The sequence below is a fragment of the Anolis sagrei genome, chromosome 2 (assembly GCF_037176765.1).
Source record: "Anolis sagrei isolate rAnoSag1 chromosome 2, rAnoSag1.mat, whole genome shotgun sequence".
Taxonomy (NCBI): domain Eukaryota; kingdom Metazoa; phylum Chordata; class Lepidosauria; order Squamata; family Dactyloidae; genus Anolis; species Anolis sagrei.
This window is the reverse complement of record NC_090022.1, coordinates 111,652,860-111,678,919: the sequence shown is the minus strand read 5'-3', so window position 1 is coordinate 111,678,919 and position 26,060 is coordinate 111,652,860. Positions and strand designations below refer to the sequence as shown.

Here is a 26,060-nt window from a genome sequence, read left to right as displayed (position 1 = left end):
AGCTGTAGTTTTACATGGCCTTTAGCCTCCTCTGCAAAAAAGTGCTGGTGTCTCACCAAACTATAAATCAAATCAACCACAGCAGATAAAGTTATGTCAGACAGTATTATTTCTACAGTGGAGCCCCCGGTGGTGCAGTGGGTTAAAGCCCTGTGCCGGCAGGACTGAAGACCGACAGGTCCAGATCCTCATGCGGGGACATGAGAGAAGCCTCCCACAAGGATGATAAAAACATCAAATCATCTGGGCATCCCCTGGGCAACGTCCTTGCAGATGGCTAATTCTCTCACACCAGAAGCGACTTGCATTTTTTTCAAGTAGGTCCTGACACGACAAAAAAATAATAATTCTACAGTGTAGATGCACCTTTGGTTAAGACAGCAATGTCAATATTATACTGCAGGATTAGGAATCAGGAGGCCCTCCAGATGTTGCTGGATTGCAATTCCCATAATTTCTAGTCTGCACAGCCAGTGGTGAGAAATGCTAGGAGCTGCAGTGACAGTGCCTGACAGGCTGCACTTTGCTCACAGGGCAATCCTTGAACTCAAGATATTGAAAAGGGCTTAAATCAGAGCCTAGAAATGTTAATCCCTCAGACTACAACTCCCAGAACTCTGTGATCAGGCTGTCTGGTAAATCTGAAAAAATGTAATTAATGAAGTTTCTTGTCTATGCTCTGGCATAACTGGGGAAAGCTTGTTGTAAAAGAAAGATCACAGAAAACTGAAGGTTCGGACTAGCAGACAGTAATGGGAAGGGAGATAGAGGCACTGCTTGGGATTCAGTCTAAGCTTGAGGGGCACCAATTGTAATTGTTCTCCCTATAATTAGCCCATTCTTGTATCTGGGGAGAGCTCCAGGCGTGGCCGGTTCAAGGCTTTGAAATGCTGACTCAGGCTTTGCCACCCTTTCCCCGTCCTGTCCTTCAGATGCACTGGTCTGGCCAGTCTGGGTGCCAGGCCGCCTGTTGTGGCAAAGCTAGGAGGCGACGCCGATCTGGCGCCGTGCTCTGCCCAGCCCTGGCTGGTAGGGAGGGAGGTGTCTGTGGCCCAGGTGCTCCTGCAGGGGCAGGTTTCTCCAGGGTGGAACGGGCCTCTGAGAAAGGAGTGAGGGAGGGCCCTGGGACCTGGTGAGAGGTACCTTCCCCTGGGGAAATATCCAACCAGCTGCTGGCAAAGCGAAGAACTTCCCTGCGAATCTCTCTTGGTCTACTGACCATCATTCCTACCCTGCCAATGGCAGGGTCCTTTGGGAGGAGGGAGTCTCTTTTTTAGAGAGATAAAGCACAATACTACTACTAGTAGTACTATTACTAATAACACTAAGTAACACAATTTTTGTTACTGAGTTATAAATGTCATTTCCCTATTGTTTCTATCATTAAAAGATGGGAAAAGTTTATTAAACTGCAAAAACTTTGCTTTTGCTGGACATCCTGCAGCACATATTGCTATAGTATTTCCACGAATATCTCCTAGAGTCTCCTAGAGTTTCGTTACATCATAATGGGCAAAAATCTGGCACCCTTCAAGAAATGTGGCTTTTGAAACCTGTGTGACAGGCAGAAATGGAATAGAACAAAACTTCCTCACTGCTACATCCAATTGCTGGAAAAATGGGATAGCTGGAAAAATGGCTATGTCTTTGTGTGATACACAATGTTATTTTATGTGATGTGTTTAATAATGTTTAATGTTTTATCAGGGGAGTGTCAATTTTGATGTGTTATACTGTTTTCTATCAATGGCATTGAATTGTTGGCAACACTGTGAACCGCCCTGAGTCCCCTTCAGAGTTGAGAAGAACGATATACATATACCGCAAACAAACAAACAAACAAACAAACAAATAAATAAATAATAAAATGCACTCTGATGAATTTCTGCATGAGCTCCACATTTACAAAGACTGTTGGCATTCATTTTATTTCCTGGCAGGGTTCATTTTTTCCTTTAATGGCTGCATGGCATGAAGACATTTACGACCTGAAAAGCAAAGACTTATTTATTTATTTGTAGTCACAACAACGTACAATAACAGCAGAGAACACAACACTATTGAGATCCCGACAAATTCCTTGCATATGAGAAGGTAAACGGGGGTAGAGCTAGATTGAGTACAACCAAGAAGAGTATTCCAAAATCATCATGTTGTTACAGAGAAAGCCAATAGGTCTCACATATTTACCAATGAATTTCTACAGTGGGGCCAGTCACACAAAAGGCATGCTCAGATAGGGAGAGGTGGACTGTCAGATATCCCTAGCCCAATATGAACTTCTTGAGACTGTGGTTGGAACTTGGAGCTCCATAACATCAGTTTGTAGGTGTGGCTCTTCCTTGAAAAGCTATTACAGTATTTTCTGAGGATCTGGGTAGATTTGCATGTTTCTGTATTTTTCAATGGCCAAGGAAGTCTTGATTTGCTGGGAAGAAAACAGAGCAGCTCCTGCAGCCCGAAACTTTCCCTTTATGAACCATGCCACACACATAGCTTGATAGTGGGCTTAAATGTGGCAGGTGATGGAGGTGCCAAAGCACACCCACCCACCCACACCCTGCTTGGTGGTACTGTCTCTGCAGTTCACACCTCCCAGGCAGAGGCTGAAATATAAAGCAACAGTTTTCTCCATATCAATGATTTCTTTCATATTAGGGGAGATACTCCTTGAATATTTTTGGGCAACTTCATATGAGAGGAAAGGCATAGCTGTAATTAATTTTGGCTAACTGCCCTTGGAAAACTATAAATTCTTTGGGGTGGGAGTGCCATGTTCAACAAAAGGAGTGAACTATGGACTGTGGAAAAAAGGGGTAGAAAAAAGATGTTGTATCCTAGTCTAGAAGAACGGTGCAGTCTAGTGATGTAAGCAAGTGCCATATCTGGTTTCAGGTATTTTGGTTTGTGTAAAAACTAGGTAAAATGTTTGTGTACCAGATGGTGGGCCTGTTTCTCAGAAAATCAAGAACCACCCAATATCCACTCATCTCTCAGATTGTATACTGGTTGCCTTTATGAAGTAGGAGGCTGGCTTTCGTGGCCTGAGTTCAGTGCTGACCTAGTGAAATGTGCTGGGGATTCTTCTCCCTATGCTTGTGCCTGGTTCTGACACTTCCTCAACCCTGATAAGAGAAGGCTGTACGCCTGTCTCTGTTTTTATGACTGTCTGGACTTAATTCCAGACTGAGTCTGTTTATTCCATAACAGACTATTCCATAGATAGCCTTCAATACCCGTGTCTGATTCAAGAGGACTGCCCAGGGCTGTTGCTTCCAGAGCCTTGTTTGCTACCACAGTTGATCCTCTTGTAACTCATGCCTCCGAGTACAGGTGCCAACCCTGCCCTCCTAAGGCCCCTCAGGTGCCATAACTTGCGTGTAGGTTTATTTTGTAAATAGCACAACTTGTGTGTAGGTTTACTCTTATGAATACCTTATTTTAATACATATGTACATATATAAAGAAGTGTATGTATAGAAGGCATGACTGTGAAACTGAATAATGACCTTGTCACATGGCCACCGGAGTCATCACATGTCATCTTGCATTGTTGGGGGGCATGTGGAACCCGGCGCACCACATCACCCCATTGCAGATTTTCTTGATACAATGGAGGGAAGCATCAATCGTGTGGCTTCCCCCAATGGCTTCCTATGGCAACACGGGAAGCCGGCTCCATGCTACTTCACCTATGGAGCCCTGCCAATGTTGTTTGATGGTAGCTGGCGGGAATCTATGGGTGACCTGGGCTAAACCAGCTCATGCTGCCAATTTTAGTCCTTTGTGATGAGGTTGAAAGTGTAGCCTCACACATTCAGTGTTAGAAGGTCCTTATCATACTATGCCATTATAACACTCTGATTCCACTTTAACTGCCATGGCAACATCCTATGGAATGCTGGGATTTGCAGTTTAGGGAGGGTCATTTGGAGTTCTCATCCAGGGAATTCTTGGGCTTCACTAAACCATTACCTCCAGAATTCCATGGCATATAGCCATGGCAGTTTCAAGTGGAATAATATTGCTGTAATTGCAGTGTAGTGTAATAATGGAGTTATCTTTGACTGTTTTTCAGACTTCTTTTTAAAAATCAATCGCTGTCAAGTTACTTGTACCAAATGTTAGCTGCCAAATAATATTTACAAGGGACTCTAAAAGGCTATAGAATGAATGAATGAATATAAACTACAGAATATAAATGCACGAGTCATGAGTAGTTGAATGAATATTTTAGAATAGTAAACAATCACATACTGTTAAGAATTAAATCAAATATATCAGAAGAGTGTTTAGAAGCAAAGGATCTACCCCCTTATCTCCTGTCAAGTGAAACAATGAATGTGTACTTCTGCCAGTCGCAGGCATTACCTCCTAGTTGCATCAGGAGATGTTCTAATCTCTCTAGGGAGACTTCAAGGGATGAGGCATGAAGTTGTCCAGTTGTTTCAGACTTATGGCAATGAACCTATCAAGGGTCTCCTTGGCAAGATCTGTTCAGAGGGGCTTTGCCATTGCCTCCCTCTGAGGCCAAGAGTGACTGGCCCAAAATCACCCAGTAGGTTTCCATGGCTGAGCAGGAAGTCCAATGCTCAACCCCCTGGCTCTAATGGCATCTTAAATAAGTTATGTTTCTTTAAAACCCAAAAGAAAATAGAGGAGAGAATGCTCAAGTAAAATTCTCCTCTGCAGAAAAGCTAAACTATGGTGACTTAGAACCCAATGGGCATTTCCAGCAGTCATTGTTTATTCTGTCAAGGAGAGCATCAACATTTCAAATATGGCAGTTCATGGACATCTGCTATGTTTCTGGGGACAGCAGAGATGTTCCTGCCCTTCTTGTTTCCCCTTCCTCCTCTGGAGATTGAAATGGGGGTGGATGGGGTGTTATATTTAGTGCTTCCCATCCAATGATCCCAAAGGGCTTTCCACAGATGAGGAAGCTGAGGCCATAGTAGGGAAGTGAGTCACTCAGCAGCACACAGTGAATCAGCCAGAGGCCCAGGAATAGAACCAAAGAGGCCCAACACCAAACTCCTCCCAGGCCCAAATAGCCAAATTTTCTTATTGGAGGACATAACCAGAAACACTTCAATCCACGAGCAACCTGGTTTTATTCATGTTTTTCTCCTTCTTTTTGAGGATGGAAGTCTCTAGTGCAAGTATGTTTGAGATTGCCTCAGGCTGCAGTCTTGTTCATCTGGTATGTTACTGAACTACAACCCTCATCGGTCCTTAGCATGGGCTATGTGAGTGGAGTCCAGGAACATCTGGAGGACCACACATTCCCCACCCCTGTAGATCCAAAGGAATACTGAGGGGCTTGCTTCTGAGTAAATATGCAAAAGATAGTACTATTAGCTTCGCTTCCACTTGTTGAATAGTCACAGCTGTAACTAGAGTTGGGGAACAACCAGAAAAAAGCCCTAGGGTCTAGGATGCAAGACATCCTTTGTAAACCTGAGCAAAGGAGGAGTTAATATGTAAGAAAACACTCCTTGAAATAATTGGGGGCTTTGACGGTCACAAACACTGTGATATTTTTCACAACCTAGAATCTCAAGGACCAATGTTTCCATTATCCCCAGACAAATGGTTATCTTACTGAGGTGATGGGAAGTATAATCCAATCTAGCTGGAGAAAGAACACCAGGTTAGGGAATTGTAAGATTGATTGTTCCCAGGAATTGGGGTGACTTCAGTAATGGGGGGAGGGGGGACTGCTTACCCTGGAGACAACTGTTTAATAAAGACAAGGAAATGGGATGTAATGAGTAAACCATCATAAATACTCTATGTGTGCACGTGCTTTCAAGTCACTTCCCGATTTATGGTGATTTATGGCGTGCAATTTTTTGGTTTTCTCATTTCTTTCCTCTGAAATATAACCTATAGCACTGGGTATTCCTTGGCAGGCTCAAAATACTAACCTGGACTGGTCCTGCTCAAGAGCCAAGATCAAACAGCATCTGGTTCCTTTAGGATATTTAAGCTCCCCAAAAGTGCTCTACAGAGTTATTTAACCAAGTAGAAATTGCAAAATAACCAAATTCTGATTTTGTCAAATGCTTTTCACCCAGTGGAATAACTTACTTACTCTTTAGCTGGTGAAACAATTAATCAATCAATCATAGGATATATAATGGTTAATTAGTAAGTTAGGCTGTCATCTTAAGTGCACTGAAGAGTAAGTCCTATCGATTGACATTTCTATGGTCTCAAAGCTCTAAATGAATAGCAATTTACCACTGTAATTAATATGCTGCTGAATGCCAGATGAGTGCAAAAATGAAGCAGGCTAGTAAACCTGCATTCAGTCACGCCGACAAAGTTCAAACTATTTTGCCTTGCATGTACTGCTGGATGCAATCCAGCACCCATCAAAAAACCGAGGATGTTTTGCTAGTAACTTTGAAAGGAGAGGGGTGGTGCTTTCCACTTGGAAAGCTGAGAAAGAAGAGTGGATTTTTAATTAGAGTGCAATGGTGCAAAAGTCCTGGGTTGGTGTTTGATTCAAACCATCCATTGCTGTCTTAAGGATGGACCAAAAAGCTCATTGCTGGGAGTGGGGGGCAGGGAAAGATTTCTGAGAATCACACTGTTGAAAACCTGAGAGGAAGCCAGTAGAGAAACCCATGTTGCCTGGAAAGCTGCCACAAACCAAACATCCTCAGATCAGCACTGTTCCTCCACCACCTACGCTTCATCATTGTGAGAGTGTTCCCCCTGCCCTTATTGATTGTGCATTCAGGCTGGCAGTTCTGGCACATTCGTGTGGTAATTTCAGAGAGATTTAAAAAACAATCTTCTGTTGCAAACACGATATAATTTCCAAAAGAGTATAATATAAAAGATGGTTAAATGAGAGGTGCTGCCTCATCCATCCACCTCCTTTCCCCAAATATCTTCATGCCAACATCATCAGGAAACTACTACTAGTCATGCTGGCCACACAATCTGCCTTGGTCAAGCAGTTGTCCTTTATTCAGAAGATGCAGATAAAAGGTCCCAGTGACTGAGCTTCCCAAAACTAGATTGCTCCCCAAGACTAGATACATTCAGCATACAGAAGTCATAGCTGCCAAACCCTTCAGGCCACATCTGGGATCCTATACGCAACATCCCTTTCCGCTGACAGCCAATGAAGAGGGGTAGAATAAACAGCAGGAATCTATTATTTTCTCCTTCCTCTCCAGCACAGCAGTATTTCCTTAGCTCCATATTGTTATTGCTGTTGTGAGAGGTCCAGCTCTTTCTGGTTCCTCACCTTCTACTGTTCCAGTTTCCTCCTCCTCTTTCAAGTTTTTCCCAGGCCATGGATTGAGTGCACAGTTACAACCGGCAATTTGACGACCACAAATTCTGCTTCCACTCCAAGCTTCCAGGAGTGTTTTCCTCAGCTAACCTTTCACAGTGGCTCAATAGGTCCCATCTGGCCCTGAGGTCCCATCTGGCCCTGAGGGGTGTTGCCCACAATCACTAATATATATAGTTTATAGATCAGGGAAGATGCAAGCTGTGGCCCCCAGATGTTGCTGAAGGTCTGTTCCCATTTCTCTCCTTGCTGGAAAAGGGTGGAGGGAGCTTTAGTCCACTAATATAAAAAAAATACCCCATTTCAATGTGTTGTCAAAGGCTTTCATGGCTGGAATCACTGGGTTGCTGTGAGTTTTCCAGGTTGCATGGCTATGTTCCAGAAGCATTCTCTCCTGACGTTTTGCCCACTTCTATGGCAGGCATCCTCAGACCTCACAACCTCTGAGGTTGCCTGCCATAGATGTGGGTGAAACATCAGAAGAGAATGCTTCTGGAATATGGCCATACAGCCTGGAAAACTCATAGCAACCCATACCCCATTTATTTTGTGGAGCCCACATTAATGCCCTCACTTGATCCCTCCTGGCTGATTTCTCCCCCTCCCACGGTGTGCTCTAAAACTTGTTTTAATTGTTTACATTATATCACAATGTACATTGGTCACCTTTTAGTCCTATGTTTTACAAAACCAGGAGAATATTTAAAAAAACAAGAATTGTATGCGTTGTGTATGTATGCCTGTATTTAATTTAGATACCACCTTTTTCTCAAAGTGAGGCCGAAAGCGCCAAGCATGCCATTTTAGTCATATAGCAAATTAATACCCCAGTTTATTTTTAGAAAATAATATGTACTTTGCAGGTAGCATATAGTCTTTAAGAAACTGACCATGTTTCTCCCTGTCAGCCGTAAAATAACGAATGTGGTTTTGAGTGAATTGGTGTTGGATCTCATACAAAAGGCTACCTGGGCAAAATGATAATTACTTTAGTCTCATTAACAACTGGACCAGAGTGTCTCCTGTGAATGAAGGAATCATTTGTTAAAAATGGTACAAGATTATGAGGAATATTGAAAGGCCAGATACAGCGTATTTCAGTACCATGCTTCAAGGGGCAGCCACATGCTCCACCTGATCTGGCGTCAGTTGTGAGATATTTCTGTGCTTTTATTGTTAACCTGCTCCAATGCAGATAAGTGCCTCTGCAAGCTGTGATCCTTGTTCCTTTCTCTCCGGCCCCATTATGCAAGCTCCTCAAGGCTGGTACCTTTCAGACGCTTGCCATGCAAGGGCGTGTTACCTGCCGCACCCTTGCCTTCACCCAACTGCATGATGCCTTGGTTAAGCAGGCAGACAAAGGCCGTGTATAAAGGGCACTGCCAGAGATCGACATTTCCTGCTCTGGAGCCAGGGAGGAGAGCAAGATCTAAGGGTTATATTTGCCCACATTGGCAGAGAGCCCATTGGGGTTGCCTCCTGCCATTGCTCATGATTCCTTTAGCTCTGGAGCTTCTTTGCCTTTATAACCTGCCTTTCCCTGCAATTTCCCTATCATTTAGTGCCATGCTGCTTGAGTTCCATTCATGACGACAGAGGCCTCTGCCCACATGGCAGGGTTTGGATTTACCTCAAGGGATGGGCAGGAAGTTCAGGAACTTTGAGATAAACCAGTCTGGCAGAAGTCTCTCAAAGCATAAAGCCCTTAAAAAAACAAAGATGCACAGGCCCAGTGAAGAAATTGCTCACAGCAGCCTAGACATACTGGTGGAGGGCAGGGCCTGAGTTCTGAGATCGGACTTCTCAAGGAAAGGGCACAGTCGGTGCACCAGTTTTAGCTGTGGACCTGAGATTTCAGGGGGAGCGTAATGCCATCCAGCACATGCTGAATTCTTATTCCTTGATCTGCCTCCTGACTAGCCAGAAGCTTGGACTAAGTTTCAATTTGTTCACCATCATCCAGTTCATAACTGACATCAAACACTAGTTTACTATAGAAAGAGTTTTCTTGGAACTGGATGGAAAGGAGAAAGGGGAGGGGGAGGGGGAGAGAGTTCTGCATCATCCTCATACTGCTAACACTGAACTCCAGCGCTCCAGATGACCTCTTCCAGCAGTTTCATGTAAATGTTAAATACTGTGAGCGCCCTAAGGGACCTTACAAGATAGTGGGCAGAGTGTTGAGCAGGCACCCCTTCTCCAGCAACACCTTCTGAGTCTGCCCCTTCAAGAAAGACTGGAGTCATTGTAACACAATGCCCTTGATCCCGTCCCAGAAAGGCCACCCAGAAGGATATCATGGTCAGTCATTTGTGTGTGTGTGTGTGTCAGGAGCAACTTGAGTAACTGCAAGTCACTTCTGGTGTGAGAGAATTGGCTACCTCAAGGATGTTGCCCAGGGGACACCCAGATGTTTTGATGTTTTGATGTTTTACCATCCTTGTGGGAGGCTTCTCTCATGTCACCGCATGGGGAGCTGGAGCTGACAGGGGGAGCTCAACCTGCTCTCCCTGGATTCGAACTGCTGACCTATCAGTTGGTAGTCCAGCCGGCACAAGAGTTTAACCCATTGCACCACCAGGGGCTCATATTGAAAGCTACTGAATCAACAGGGACATGATCACCACTTCTAGTTCCTTGAACAGGTCATGTACCAAGGTGACCAAAGCTGTCTCTCTGTCCCATAGCCAGGTCTGAGGGTAGATTGAAATGGATCTAGATTTCGGGAAGGGTTGAAAATTTCGGGGGGGGGGGGTTGAATATTTTGGGGGGGTTGAAACCTGCCTCTTAGCTCACGCTGAAGCAAAGAGCACAGCAGGGGGCAGAGCAGCCTTCAATAGCCTGCAGCTTCACCCCTGTCAACCACCTCCACCAAGTCTGGCCTCCTTAATGAGAGCATTCACACCGCCCCAACTTGGTTGCTTTGCTACATCGGCTATTGCTGCAAGTAATGACAGTGTGAATAAATTGTCAATATTTGCTTGAGATAGTGCTTGCAGTTCTGGAGGGACTCTTAATTTTTTGCGTCTCATAGACTTAGCATGGGGATTTGGTTAACCAGTTAAAATTCATGAGTAAACCATTTTTTTAACCTAAAAATTGGGGGGGGGGAGGGTTGAACCCCTAACCCCCCCCCCTCGCTACAGGCCTGGATCTAGATCAGGTGTGTCAAACTCATTTTCACTGAAGACCACATCAGCCTTATAGTTGCCTTCAAAGGGCTGTTTGTAATTGTAAGACTGTATAAATATAACAATGTAGCCCTGGCATTGAAAGCCATGAAATGAAGCGGAGGACCCATCCCCAGATATTGATAAGCTGGAATGTGTCCAGAGGAGGGCGACTAAAATGATCAAGGGTCTGGAGAACAAGCCCTATGAGGAGCGGCTTAGGGAACTGGGCATGTTTAGCCTGAAGAAGAGAAGGCTGAGAGGAGATATGATAGCCATGTATAAATATGTGAGAGGAAGCCACAGGGAGGAGGGAGCAAGCTTGTTTTCTGCTTCCTTGGAGACTAGGACGTGGAACAATGGCTTCAAACTACAAGAGAGGAGATTCCATCTGAACATTAGGAAGAACTTCCTGACTGTGAGAGCTGTTCAGCAGTGGAACTCTCTGCCCCGGAGTGTGGTGGAGGCTCCTTCTTTGGAAGCTTTTAAGCAGAGGCTGGATGGCCATTTGTCAGGGGTGATTTGAATGCAATATTCCTGCTTCTTGGCAGGGGGTTGGACTGGATGGCCCATGAGGTCTCTTCCAACTCTTTGATTCTTTGATTCTATTATTATTATTATTATTATTATTATTATTATTATTAGAAACATAACAAGATTAGTACACAGCAAACAAGGTCACTATGCTGGCTGTTGTATTGGATCACACGTAGGACAAACATCCTTCTGGTGTCATGGTCTGATCACTATCTGATCAGTTTGAGGCTCTCTGCGACCCTTAACCTCCGCAGGGGTGGAGGACAGATTAAGATGGTCCGCCCCAAGAGACTGATGGATCCGGATGGATTCCTGAGGAATCTTGGGGTTCTTCCTGCCATGGAGCCTGGCGATCCTGTCGACGCCTTGGTCGATCTCTATAACAGGCAGATGTCCAGGGCGATAGATACGGTCGCTCCCGAACGCCCTATCACGTTGCGTCGTGACAAGCCATCTCCCTGGTTCACTGGGGAGCTGGCTGTGGTGAAGCACACGAGAAGGGGGCTAGAGCGCATCTGGAGTAAATCCTGGGACGTGTCTGACCAAGCACGGGCTAAAGCCTCTCTTAAGGCATATTCCGTGGCTATTCGGGTGGCCAGGGAGTCTTTCACGACCACCCGTATAGCGTCTGCAGCAAATAGATAATCGGAGCTGTTTCGGGTTGTCGGGGAACTCCTTCACCCACCTGTGGTGGAGGGGACCTTTGACGACCCAGCAACTCGGTGTTGCGAGTTTGCACACCATTTTGCAAGTAAAGTTGCTCAGATACGTCTCGAGCTCGACTCCAATGTCATCACAGTACCAGATGAGGTGATTGAGGCATCTGCTTGTCCAATTTTGTGGGATTCTTTTAGGCTTGTTCTTCCTGAGATCGTGGAAGAGGTCCTTGGAGCTGTGAGGGCGACCACTTCGACTCTAGACCCTTGCCCATCATGGCTAATTAAATCGGCTAAGGAGGGGTTGGTTGATTGGTTTGTGTTGATCATTAATGCATCGTTGGAGCAAGGGATTTTTCCATCTAATTTGAAACAGGCTGTGGTTCGTCCACTCCTCAAAAAGGCCTCCCTTGACTCCACAGTGCTGAACAATTACAGATCGATCTCCAGCCTCCCTTTTTTGGGTAAGGTGCTGGAGCGGGTGGTTGCCTCCCAGCTCCAGGGCTTTTTGGATGGCATTAACTACCTAGATCAGTCACAGTCTGGTTTCAGGCCTGGTCACGGCACCGAGACAGCCTTGGTCGCCTTGGTGGATGACCTCCGTAGAGAGCTGGACAGGGGGAGTGTGACTCTGTTGGTTCTCTTGGACATCTCAGCGGCTTTCGATACCATCGATCATGGTATCCTTCTGGGTCGCCTCTCTGGGATGGGTCTCGGGGGCACGGTTCTGTCGTGGCTCCGATCCTTCTTGGAGGGTCGCTCCCAGATGGTGAAGCTGGGAGACGCCTGCTCAGACCCCTGGCTTTTGACCTGTGGGGTCCCGCAAGGCTCTATTCTGTTTCCCATGCTTTTTAACATCTACATGAAACCACTGGGAGAGGTCATCCGGAGTTTTGGAGTTAGGTGCCACCTCTATGCAGATGACACACAACTCTACTACTCATTTCCACCTAATTCCAAGGAGGCCTCTCGGGTGCTGGACGAGTGCCTGGTCGCTGTGTCTATCTGGATGAGGAGGAACAAGCTGAAGATCAATCCTGACAAGACAGAGGTCCTTCTGGTCGATCGCAAACCTGACCGGGGTAAAGGGTGGCAACCTGTGTTGGACGGGGTTACACTCCCCCTGAAATCACAGGTCCGCAGTTTGGGAGTCCTCCTGGACTCATCGCTTACGCTCAGGTGTCGGCGGTGTCTGGGAGGGCTTTCGCACAATTAAGACTCGTGCGCCAACTGCGACCGTACCTCGCGAAGGCTGATCTGGCCGGAGTGGTCCATGCCCTGGTCACCTCTAGGATGGATTACTGTAATGCGCTCTACGTGGGGCTGCCCTTGAAAACGGCTCGGAAATTCCAACTGGTTCAACGAGCAGCAGCCAGGATGTTGACTGGCGCTCCCTACAGAGAGAGGTCAACCCTCCTGTTCAGGGAGCTCCACTGGCTGCCGTTTATCTACTGAGCCCAATTTAAGGTGCAGGTGCTTACCTACAAAGCCCTGAACGGTTTGGGACCTGCCTACCTGCGTGATCGCATCTCCGCCTACGAACCCACACGCTCTCTTCGGTCATCTGGAGAGGCCCTGCTCGTGATCCCACCTGCGTCGCAGGCGCGCTTGGTGGGGACACGAGACAGGGCCTTTTCCGTGGTGGCCCCCGACTCTGGAACACCCTCCCCAAAGATCTTAGACAGGCCCCTACATTGGCAGTCTTCAGAAAGAACTTGAAGACCTGGCTGTTCCGATGTGCCTTTCCCGAATAGGAAACTTTTTCATTACCAAGTCCCACAAGCACTTTATTAAAGCCAAGATCGCTGCACACTGCACACTGCACTTGTCCATAAGCCCCATTTCCACCTGTCACATCAGCACTTTTAACCCTTGTACCCTTACTCTGGCCCGGCCCAGTTTTATTGTGTCTTAATGGATTGTCTATAGCTTCTTGTTTTAGATTGCTTTAGTTATTTTAATTTGCTTAGGTTTGTATTGTTGTATTGTTGTTGAGGCCTTGGCCTTTGTAAGCCGCATCGAGTCCTGCGGGAGATGCTAGCGGGGTACAAATAAAGTTTAATAATAATAATAATAATAATAATAATCGGCAAATTATTATTATTATTATTATTAGCTGTAGATGACCCCTCCCCCAAAAAACTCTTTCTATCACTCTGATTGTGTTTGAATTGTCCCAGAAGGAAGCCTACTAATGAGCAATTAATTCCTAAAGAGTTTGTCTATTTTTCAATTGTACTGATCTACAAAAGGAAATTAAAAAATCTCTTGTCACCGAATCTTCACTATCAGTCTTCCCTGGACTTCACCAAGCTTTGGCCCACAACAAATTATGGAATATCAGTGTTGAGATAGTGAAATAATAGTAAAGAGGTGAGCACATGTAAACAGTCTTTCCTTCACCACTGAGTAATAATTACTGGCCGTTACACACGGTGGACTAGGAGGAAGGACTTCCAGGTGAGCTAGAGCCCATTACCTTTAATTTTGAAAATTACCGACTGCTTCACACATGTCATTGTCCTCCCTTGTCTACACCGCAGCCTTTTTCTTTGTGCTTTTACGAGCAGACATTTCTAGAAAGGAGAGTTTTGTCTGAGCCAAAGCTGAGGCGAGTCAGGCAGTTTTACTTTGAAAGTCCCGTGACCACATGGTGTAGGAGAAACTCCTGCGAAGCAGACCAGAGCTTAGAGAGACAAAAAAGAGGCATTGTTGATCGGGAGCGAGGCCTTGTTTATTACAAACAGCTGGCTTTTTTTAGTACCAGACAAGTCTGTTAGCCCTCTGCCATTGGTCTTACTGACTAGGAATCCTCTGAATGCTTGAGTCAATTCAAATTGTGTAATATTTTGGGGGTGGAGTACAGCTTCTGTGGGGGCAAAATGAGGGCATTGTGCCCTCCGATAAGAATTCTGCCCCCTCAATGAAATTCTCCTTTACTCCCCACATTTCTAGCACTGTAGAGAGTGAGACATTATTGAAGTGTTCACACCCAGAACTCATATATTTGCTCTGCTGCATTCCCTTCATAACTTAGCCTACCCTTCTCCTTGCATGCCTAAACTGTATTTCTAAATGCTCAATTGAAGTTTTAAGGTAGTGTAATGCAAGGCATTTGGGGACTGAAAGACAATTTAATTTGGTGGGGCAGGATTCACAATACTCTCAGGTGCAACCACCGATGATAATGTGAAAAGGAGTTCTCTCCGTTCACTTGCCCTATTGCTGTGGAAACATGCTATTAGCCATCTCTTCCCTAGTCACCTTCCTTATCCCCATGTAACCATCTAAACCTAATTATGGGAACCATGTCTCCATGTCTTCAAGCCAAAATAGATGCCACTTCAAGCTTCTTTTCTGTGACTTATGAAATTGTAGTTGTTAGGGCAGGCCTTAGCTATATTATTAAACTCATCTCTCTTTTATAATACAGTCCCTCTAGAAATGTGTCTCCAGAGATCAGCTAGATTAAGCAAAAATGTGACCCTTGTGGGAACAGCTTGTCACATATATTAGACCATATAGAAGAGTATTGGAGATTAAGTTTTACCCAAATGTCTGTGGATGTAGTCGTGCATGTGTGCGTGCACACACAAGCATCTGTACACACCAGGGAACAAAACAGAGAATTATCTGTATTATATACCCTTGTTTGTAGACGAGACCTACCCAAAGCTGGGCCACCGGGCTTGATTATTACTTTGCTGCTTGCACTTCTAGCTGTGGCGCATGGGTTGGGTCGAGTATATCTCCCTGTATATCAGAGTTTTTAGATGTATGCATTTGTGTGGTCTCCTCAAAACTCACCTTTTGCTCAAAGCCTGTAGCTTAACCCTTGAGTTGCCAAGCATAACCTAATGAGGTGTAATGGTGCACACATTTATTCCTCTTGCCTCCTCCATCTATCTCACCCATTTTCTTTTTATTCCTTCCATGCCAATAGAATTTACCAGAGAGGATCCTCATGGGCAGGGCATTTTTTGAAGCATTAAACTTGATGGTGTACTAGACTTTTTAAAATCATGTTAGAAGCAACTTGAGAAACTGCAAGTCGCTTCTGGTGTGAAAGAAATGGCTGTCTGCAGAGATGTTGCTGGATGTGTTAATATCCTCTGGGAGGCTTATCTCATGTCCCCATATGGGAAGCTGGAGCTGACTGACAGGAGCTCAGCCTGTCTTACGGATTTGAAACGTCGACCTTCAGGTCAGCAGTTCAGCTGCCACAAGGGTTTAGCCCATTATGCCACCACTGCTCCTACTATGTACCAAATAATAAAAATAGAAATAGGGGTTGAGGACTTTGAATTTCTTGTATGTTGTGGCCCTTGGGGTGCATCTACACAGTGGAATTAATGTAGTCCCGCCTCACTTTAAAACTGCCATAGCTCAATGCTGTGTTTACTTTGAACATGCTTGGTGTAACTTTGCCTTTGGATTATGATTTTAAAGGGGTGTGTGTTTGTGTACTGTATACTATTTCCTTGCATTTGATATGTGAGTGTTCTGTACGTGCATCCATAGAGAAACTTCTATCAAGGAGTTCCTTTGCTGCTTAGCATTTTGTTGACTTACGTGTACCAATTCTGGGTATACATCATGTATTAGGTTTGTATTCTGTCAATGTAGGACAAGACATTTCGTACAACTAAATTAAATGCCATCCCCAATACACATTATACACTCCCACAAATCCTAACAGCCTACCAGCTGTTTGCCCAGGCCTGCTATAGAAGAAGCAGGAACACACACAAAACCATCCATACTAAGCACCAAAGGGAAAAGCAACCAACGGCAGCAACTACGTGCACATCCTCTCTTGACATTGGCTATGCTCGCTAGGCAGATGGGAGTTGCAGTCCAACAAAATCTGGAGAACTACAAGTTCCCATCTGTATGTTAGTTATTGTTTCATATTTCTATAAGGAGGCATTGCTAAGAATCACCATATACATGTTCAGATACAAAACCAAAAATAAGTTCTTCCACAGGACAGCTTCCCTTGGGATTTGGAAAGGCTGGGAGTTCTTCCGAGGCAACAGATCCAGGCGGGGCTTTGGGTGCCTGGAGAGTGAAACTCGCCTGCACCTACAGTTCTGAAGGGAAACACCTCCATAGGACACACTTCCCTCCAATAGTCCAAAGTGGTCTAGCAGTTTACTGAGCATTACTGGATTTCATCCCCAGTCACAGTAACTCTGAGAAGGCAAAGTTGTGCTTTCTCGGCTGAGGCGGCCCCGCCAAAGGCCACCCAGCACACTAAGGGCCCTTCCACAAAGCCCTGTATCCCAGGACATCAAGGCAGAAAATCCCACAAAGATATACTTTGAACTGGGTTGTCTGAGTCCACACACAGATAATGTGGGATTCTCTGGGATATAGGGCTGTGTGGAAGGGCCCTGTCTAGGGTTGCATGTACACTTAGAATCAATGCAGTTTGACACTGCTTTAACTGCCATGGCTCCATGCTATAAAATCCTGGGAGTTGTAGTTTCACAAGACCTTTAGCCTCTTCTCCAAACTGCATCCCCCATAATTCTATAGCATTGAGCCATGGCAGTTAAAGTGGTGTCAAACTGTATTAATCTACATCCCAGGGAAATCTTTTGGCTCCAATCCGAGGCAGGAGATGGAAAGGACTGATGTGGTAAAAACAAAATTTATTTATTTATTTATTTATTTATTTATGACATTTACATGCTGCCCTTCTCACCCCGAAGGAGACTCAGAGCAGCTTACAAGATATATATACACACACATACAATATATTATATTGTATAATATATATTGTATAATAATATATTTTATTATTAGCATAGCACAATCTCAGTATTAAATATTACTATATTGTACTATTCCATTATATTGTAATATTATTAGTAATATTACATGTAACATAAAATATATAATTATAATATATTTTAAGCCCCCAAAAGGCCAGAGACATATCTATAGACAAAAATGTGGCCATTAGTATCAACATCCCACTTGGAGCCCTTCTAGACAGGCCCTATATCCCAAGATCTGCTCCCAGGTTTTCTGTTTATCTCAGATTATCTGGCAATGCGGACTTATATAATCCAGTTTAAATCAGAAAACCTGGGATCAGATCCTGGGATACTGGGCCTGTCTGGAAGGGCCTTGAGTCCAATGGAGCTTTTGTTGTTCTTGCGTGCCTTTACGATGACATATGGAGGCCCCTTCCACACAGTTGCATAAAATCCACCTTTTATTTATCGTGTCATCAGCAACCAGACATTTGTATTGCATTTTTAACAAAAACAAACAAACAAACAGACAAAACACAGAATTTGCCAGCTTCGTAGTTGATTAAATGTCCTTTGAGCAGTATCTGGCCACTTGGAGTGCCTCTGGTGTTGCTGCAAGGAGGTCCTCCGTTGTGCATGCAGCAGGGCTCAGGTTGCATTGCAGCAGGTGGTCTGTAGTTTGCTCTTCTCCACACTCGCATGTCGTGGATTCCACTTTGTAGCACCATTTCTTAAGATTGGCTCTGCATCTCATGGTGCCAGAGCGCAGTCTGTTCAGTGCCTTCCAAGTCGCCCAGTCTTCTGTGTGCCCAGGGGGGAGTCTCTCATTTGGTATCAGCCATTGATTGACGTTCTGGGTTTGAGCCTGCCACTTTTGGACTCTCGCTTGCTGGGGTGTTCCAGTGAGTGTCTCTGTAGATCTTAGAAAACTATTTCTTGATTTAAGTCGTTGATGTGCTGGCTGATGCCCAAACAAGGGATGAGCTGGAGATGTCACTGCCTTGGTCCTTTCACTATTGGCTGCTACTTCCTGGCAGATGTCAGGTGGTGCAATACCAGCTAGACAGTGTAATTTCTCCAGTGGTGTAGGGCGCAGACACCCCATGATAATGCGGCATGCCTCATTAAGAGCCACATCCACTGTTTTAGTGTGGTGAGATGTGTTCCACAGCAGCAGAGTAGCATAGCACAAGGGCAGATGTCTTCACTGTGTTGGGTTGTGATCCCCAGGTTGTGCCAGTCAGCTTTCGTATGATATTGTTTCTAGCACCCACTTTTTGCTTGATGTTCAGGCAGTGCTTCTTGTAGGTCAGGGCATGGTCCAGAGTGACTCCCAGGTATTTGGGTGTGCTGCAATGCTCCAGTGGGATTCCTTCCCAGGTAATCCTCAGAGCTCGGGATGCTTGTCTGTTCTGAAGGTGAAAAGCACATGTCTGTGTTTTAGATGGATTAGGGATCAGCTGGTTTTCCCTGTAATAGGCAGTGAGAGCACCTAGAGCTTCGGAGAGCTTCTGTTCAACCATCTCAAAGCTCCCTGCTTGAGCAGTAATGGCACGATCATCAGCATAGATGAAACTGTCTGTCTCTTCTGGCAGTGGCTGGTCATTTGTGTAGATGTTGAACATGGATGGGGCAAGCACGCTCCCCTGAGGCAGGCCGTTCTCCTGTTTCCGCCATCTGCTTCTCTGGCCCTGGAACTCAACAAAGAAGCTCCTGTTTCGTAGCAGGTTTCCTATGAGGCGGGTGAGGTGGTAGTCCTTTGTGATATTATACATTTTTCTTTGGAGGAGGCGGTGGTTCACAGTATCATAAGCCGCTGACAGGTCTATGAAGACAGCTCCTGTGATCTGCTGCCTTTCAAAGCCATCTTCTATGTGCTGAGTCAGGTTCAGCATTTGCGATGTGCAGCTTTTGCCTTTCCTGAAGCCAGCTTGCTGTGGGATCAGACAGGGGTCTATTTTTTCCATAATTCTATGCAAAATAAGTCTCTCCAGAACTTTGTAGAGGTGGCACAGCAGGGAGATTGGTCTGTAGCTTTTTGGGTCATTGCGGTCTTTGCCTGGCTTCAAGATGGCGATGAGTCTCTTGCTTTCCTCCAGATTTTGGGGATCTGACGGGATGCCGTGCAGTTGTTCATCAGCTCCGGCAGCCAGCGCCTTGCTTTTGGGCCAAAGTTCTTGATTTGTTCCACATTGAACAAACCCACATTGAACAGTTTGGACTCAGATAACCCAGTTCAAACAGACCTCACAGCCTCTGATGCAGGGGAAACGTCAGGAGAGAATGCTTCTAGAACATGGCCATACAGCCTGGAAAACACACAACAACCCAGTGATTCTGGCCATGTTAAGCCTTCCGCAAGACATCAAAGAAGATATCTGGGTGGGAAGGGGCCCTGAGAGGGTGAAATTGGCCTCCCTAAGATCACGCAGCGAGGGGATTCGACCCCTGCTCCCCCGAGTCCCGGTCCACGCTCAGCCCACGACGTCACTCTCCCAATGGGGAAAACATGCAAACGCGAGCACCCTACGGACGTTCCAACCCGCGTCCCGGCTGAGCGTGGGCACGCCCCCTCCTTCCCTCCCTCCCTCCTTCCCTGGCCTGCGTGCCTGCGTGCGTGCGTGCGTCCCTCTCCCCTCCCCCGCCCATGCCCGCTCCCTCTGACGCGCGGCTCCCTTACAACTCCCCCTCCCGCGGGCTGTTTACTGGAGCACGAGCTGCCGAGCAATGAGCTCAGCGCCCACCCCGCCCTCTCCTTCTCCGCCGTGGGAGGGGCGGAGACACTCGCGGGCGCCGCGGCCAATCAGGGCGCGCTTCCGCCACCGCCGCGCGCGCGGCCGGTATAAAAGGGACCGGGAAGCGCACGCTGGAGCTCAGAATACTCACTCGCGGCGCCGGGCGGCACCCAAACCCCAGCAAGCGCAGCGGCAACAACAGCCTCCACCACCACTTCCCGCTTCTTCTTCTTCTTCAGTGGCCGGTACGGTACCTGCTCCTTTTAGCTCCTTTTTGCCAGTGGGGACGAACGGGTGGAAGCCGCCGGAAAGACTGGGGAGGGACGCAGGCAAGGAAGCAAGCCAGCGGAAGCGGTCTCGGGAGCCGAAGCGCGACCCACGCCCCAAGCCAGGCCCGGAGGGAGGGAAGCCAGCAAGAAAGAAAGGAAGAAAGGAAGAAGGAAGGAAGGCAGGCGAGCCAGCGAGCGAGCGAGCGCGCCCCACTTCCTTCTTTCCTGCCCTCCCTTCATTCCTTCCTTCCGCCCTCCCTGCCTGCCTGCCTGCCCTTCTCTGATGTGCACGAAGATGGAGCAGCCTTTCTACCCTGACTCCTTTCTCTCCGGCTACAGCCAGGACTACAAGGCGCTGAAGGCGTCGGGCATGGCGCTGAACCTCTCCGCGGAGCCCTCCTCGTCGTCGTTCCGAGGGCTCAAGGCGCCGCTGGCGCACCACCCGCCGGCCCAGCACCCGCAGCTCCGCGCCCAGGAGGACTTCTTCCCGGCCGGCCTGCCCCCGCACCCACCCTCGGAGGGCGCCAACGCCGTCAACTCGCTCAAGCTGGCCGCGCCGGAGCTGGAGCGCCTCATCGTCCAGAACGGGAGCAGCAGCGGCGTCATCGCCACCACCCCCACGCCGCCCGGACAGTACTTCTACCCGCGCGGCGCCACCGAGGAGCAGGAGGGCTTCGCCGACGGCTTCGTCAAGGCCCTGGACGACCTCCACAAGATGAACCACCTCCCGCCGCCCAATGTCTCCCTCGGGGCGGCGGCAGCGGCAGCGGCGGCGGCATCCGTGGCCTCCTCGACGGCGAGCAGCGGGTACGGGGCCTCCTCGCTCCCGCAGGAGCCGCCCCCCATCTACACCAACCTGACCAGCTACAACCCGCCCGCCCTGAGCGGCTCGCCGGGCTTCCCGAGCGCCAACCTGAGCTACCTGCCGCAGCACCTGAGCCTGGGCGGGCACCACCCCCACGCCCACCACCCCCACGCCCACCACCCCCACGCTGCCGTCGCCCCCGGGCGGGGCTTCAAGGAGGAGCCACAGACGGTGCCGGACGTGCAGCAGAGCCCACCTGTGTCACCCATCAACATGGAGGACCAGGAGCGCATCAAGGTGGAGCGGAAGCGCCTGCGGAACCGGCTGGCGGCCACCAAGTGCCGCAAGAGGAAGCTGGAGCGCATCGCCCGCCTGGAGGAGAAGGTCAAGAGCCTCAAGAGTGACAACGCCGGCCTCTCCAGTGCTGCCAGTGCCCTGCGCGACCAGGTGGCCCAGCTCAAGCAGAAGGTCCTCAGCCACGTCAACAGTGGGTGCCAGCTCCTCCTTACTGCCAAGATGCAGCAGTCCTTCTGAGAGATGATGGAGACAGAGACAGAGAGCGAGAGAGAGAAGAGAAGGGACTCTCATGCCAAAAGTTTACAAAGGGACGGAGGGGGGAAGTCCTCCTCCTCCTCCCCTCCCCCCATGTCCGTGACTCTCAATCTGGTGGATCCAGAAGCCGACCTGTGCTGAGTGTGTACGAGTTCTTTTTCTAAAATCGCTGTATGTGAGAGTGCAATTGTGTGTTTGTATTTAAGACGAGACAAAAAGACAAGGAAGCCTTCCTCCGCCCGCATTGCTGGATGGTGCGGCGGAAAGGGAAGGGCGGATGGACGGACCGGGGCCGCCTGCCTGCCTGACCTCCTTGCCCTGCCAGTAGGAACAAAAGGGACGCTCTATTTATCCCCAAAGCCCAGAGGGACCAGAGAAGAAGAGGGGCCCGGCTGCACTTCCGCCCTCTTTCTCCTCCTTTTGACTTATGGACTAGAGAGAGAGAAAGGGCCCCCCCCTGTGGAGCCCCTGCGAGGGAGGAGGGGGTTGTTTACTACTTGTGCTCTTATTAGTTCTTCGGAGTCCTCACATTCATTTCCCCCCCCCCCCTTCCCCTGAAACTGATTGTATTTGTGTTTTGGAATTTTTATTGAACCTATTTAAGTAAACATGTTCTAACTACTTTATTTATCTGCGTACTTCTTTTAATTGGAGACAAAATGGGGCTTTTAGTGGGTGGGAAACTTCCTCAAAGTGAGTTCCATCAGTTTTGGTTTAGGAAAAGCCATTCTGGTTTCCATTTCGAGGGAAGAGAGAGGTTTGTTGTTATTATATTTATGTGTTTCTAGTCACTCTAAGTCAGGTATGGGCTAGCTTGGGATCTCCTGGTGTTTTGGACTCCAACTCCCACCATTCCTAACAGCCTCAGGCCCTTTTCTTTTCCCCCCTCAGCCACTTAAGCAGCTGAGGGGGAAAAGGAAGGAGCCTGAGGCTGTTAGGAATGGTGGGAGTTGAAGTCCAAAACACTAAGAGGGCCAAGTTGACTCAGGTCTGCTCTAAGTTGTACTGCTTTTAGCAGTAGCCTCTTTGAGTCTCTCTTTAGAGAGTGGGATAAACAACAACAATCATAACAGAGACCCAAAGCAGCTCACAGTCCCACTAAAAACAATACAAAGAGGCCTGGATCTCCATTAACTGTTGGGCAACAAACTTAATAGCTCTGCTGCTTGGGTGCTTTCCTGCCTTTGCTTCCTGGTGGATCCATGGAGGCTTCTTAACCTTCTCTGCCTTGTCTCCCTCCTCCCTCCTAATCGATGAGATCCGAGCTTTCTTTGCCTGCGTGCCTCGCTTTGCCTCACGTCATATTTCGGAGGGGTTTTTTTTGGTGCTGAGATCTTTCTCTCCCCCCCCCCTCCTTCCCCCCTCCCTGAGTTTTTCCTTTTGATGTCAAACTCGGAGCTTTGATGCGCTTCGAGAGCCCGCGTGAGCTCTGTCTCTCACGAGGGAGGGGCGGGGGGCCCCCTCCCTTTGCGCGCGCCAAAAGCCCCCGAGGGCCGTCCTCCCACGCGCCGGAGCCTCACTTCCTTGATCTCGCCAGCTCTGACTTCAGCAGCTCCAGTGGGCGGGGCCTCCGGCGCAGGAAGGAGGGGGCTTTCCGCGCTGACGCAGAGGAAGAAGGCCATATATGGTCAGTTTCTGCCCGGTGACGTTGTTCGAGCCGGTCGGGCTCCATTCCGGGAACCCCCGCCCACGTTGCCAGGCAGAGGCCTCGGGACCGGGTCCATTTCCAGCCAAAGGAAGGAGGGAAGGAGGGAGGGAGGGAGGGAGGGAGGGAGCGTGCGCGAGAGGGCCTCGGGGCTGGGAATGCCCCCGTCTCCGCAGACCCACACCCTCCCCTTGAACCCGCCAAGCCAGGCAGGCCGCCCCCTTCACACGTTCACAGCCGCACTTCCTGCCCTTCTTGGTTCGCTTTCCCAGAACAAGCCCTTCTCTGCCGGTAACTGAAACCCAACCAGACTGAGGCGGGACAGGCGGACTTACCCACACTGTTTGTTTGCCTTTCCAGCCTCTCGTTCTCTTCCACCTTCCCATTTGGGGCGCCTGGTGCGTCTCCCCCTTTTGCGACAGAGTTCGTCTAATCAGTACTTCTCAACCTGTGGGTCCCCAGATGTTTTGGCCTTCAACTCCCAGAAATCTTAACAGCTGGTAAACTAACTGGGATTTCTGGGAGTTGTAGGCCAAAACACCTGGGGACCCACAGGTTGAGAACACTTAAATGAGTTAGACTCTTGGTTAACCAGAACTCTCAAGCAACCGACTAAAAATCAAATATATTTTTAAAAAAAGTTTTGAAACTGTATTGTCATGGGCGAAATCACTGGGTTGTTGTAGGTTTTTTCAGGCAATATGGCCATGAAAAAACCTACAACAACCCAGTTGTGAAACTGTTACATTATGTTAAGTTGTACTTCTTTTGCTTATAATGACAATACATTATTATTGAGTGAGAAAGGCAGGGTAGAGATGTAAATAAAAAAACCCATTAATATTTCATTAATATCACGTCAATACAGAGTGTATAACAGGCATAGGCAAACCTGGACCTTCCCTCCTGGTGTTTTGAACTTAAGAGTTACTGTAAAAATAGGCCTAAGTAATACTATTGCCATGTACTACTACATGGTTATACACCAGGCATGGGCAAACTTGGGCTCTCCCACTAGGTGTTTTGGACTCCAACTCCCACAATTCCTAACAGCCCCAGGTCCCTTCCCTTTCTGCTTAAGCGGCCAAGAGGGAAAAGGAAGGGGCCTGAGACTGTTAGGAATGGTGGGAGTTGAAGTCCAAAACCCCTGGAGGAAGGACCCAAGTTAGCCCATACCTGGTATATAACCATATAGTATGAATATGTATAGTATTACTTCAGCCTGTTTGTAATAGCTCTCAAGTAACCAAAAACAAACATCCATCATCGACCAATCACAAGGGTGCCAGAAAGTCCACTGTATTAGTTTCTGTATATTGGAATAAGTACTCCTATTGTCTGTCATAGAGGAGCCTGTTTGGCCTTTTCTTCAAACAGTTTTCTCATGGCCACTGGGATGTCGAAGCCACTCACTAGCCAAATGGGGCAGGAGAGAGGTCCCTAGGTCAAGGTCCCTAACACCACTATGTAACACAATTTCTGTTCCTGGATTATAAATGTCACCTCACTACCTCTGAGGATGCTTGCCATAGATGCAGGCGAAACGTCAGGAGAGAATGCCTCTAGAACATGGCCATATATCCCGAAAAAAACCTACAACAACCCAATGTCATTTCCTATTTGGTTCTATCATAAAAACATGGGAAAGTTTATTAAACTGGAAAAACTTTGTTTCTGCAGGACATCCTGCAGCACATTTTGCTATAGTTTTTCAAAGTTAAGAGTTAGACAAACTCTGTCACAAAAGAAAAGATGAACTATGCACCCTACTGGGAACGTGGAGAGAAAGAGAGGCTGGAAAGTCCTGCCTCAGTCTGGTTGGGTTTCAATGAATATCTCAAGTCTCAACTAATGCAACCATAGTTTGTGGCAGCCACAAAAACAAAGTTTATGGAGTATAACAACTACTTTCCAAGTAAGTAGCACACAATTAAACAGGAAATAACACTTTCAAAACAGAACTTTTTTTTTCAAATTTTGCTACATAGTGTACTAGTCAGTCTTCTCTCAAGGGTCTCAAAAAGAGTTTCTCTTTGGAAAGGGAAGGCTTGGGAACCTTATCCACATGGGACTTCCATCACTTTAAAAAGGGTCTATTTATGTTGGTTTTTAGAAGGAATGGGGAAACGTAATTGCCCAGTTGGGTGCCATGCACAGAAAGTATCGTAAGGAATAGAGTTTGAATCTAAAATACACAGAGGAATGAGCTGTGCAATTGGTCTCTGACTCAAAGTAATGTCAACCTTAAAACTTGCTTTAAATCAGGCATGGGCAAACTTGGGCCCTCCTGCCAGGTGTTTTGGACTCCCACAATTCCTAACAGCCTCAGGCCCTTCAGCCGCTTAAGGAAAAGGAAAGGGCCTGAGGCTGTTGGGAATTGTGAGAGTTGAAGTCCAAAACACCTGGAAGGAGGGCCCAAGTTTGCCCAGACTTGCTTTAAAGTATACTTCACCCTTCCAAACCTTTGTTCATTGACTCGTTGTGTATCAGAAGATAAGACAACAGGGTCACACAGATTGATTCAACTGGCTTCACTGGTAGTTTCTAGCTGGAATGGGAGGCCCCTTAAATAACATCTAGTTCTTCAGGCAAAATAGTTTCAGGTCAATGA

At 47.4% G+C, this 26,060-nt stretch overlaps 1 protein-coding gene across 1 annotated transcript; it reads left to right on the top strand.

The window, feature by feature from the left end:
- The first annotated feature begins 20,357 nt into the window (after positions 1-20,357).
- On the top strand, positions 20,358-22,430 carry JUNB (JunB proto-oncogene, AP-1 transcription factor subunit). The gene has a single exon (XM_060764940.2). It carries the CDS (start codon positions 20,731-20,733, stop codon positions 21,784-21,786), a length of 1,056 nt encoding a protein of 351 aa, XP_060620923.2. The 5' UTR covers positions 20,358-20,730; the 3' UTR covers positions 21,787-22,430.
- Positions 22,431-26,060: the final 3,630 nt, after the last annotated feature.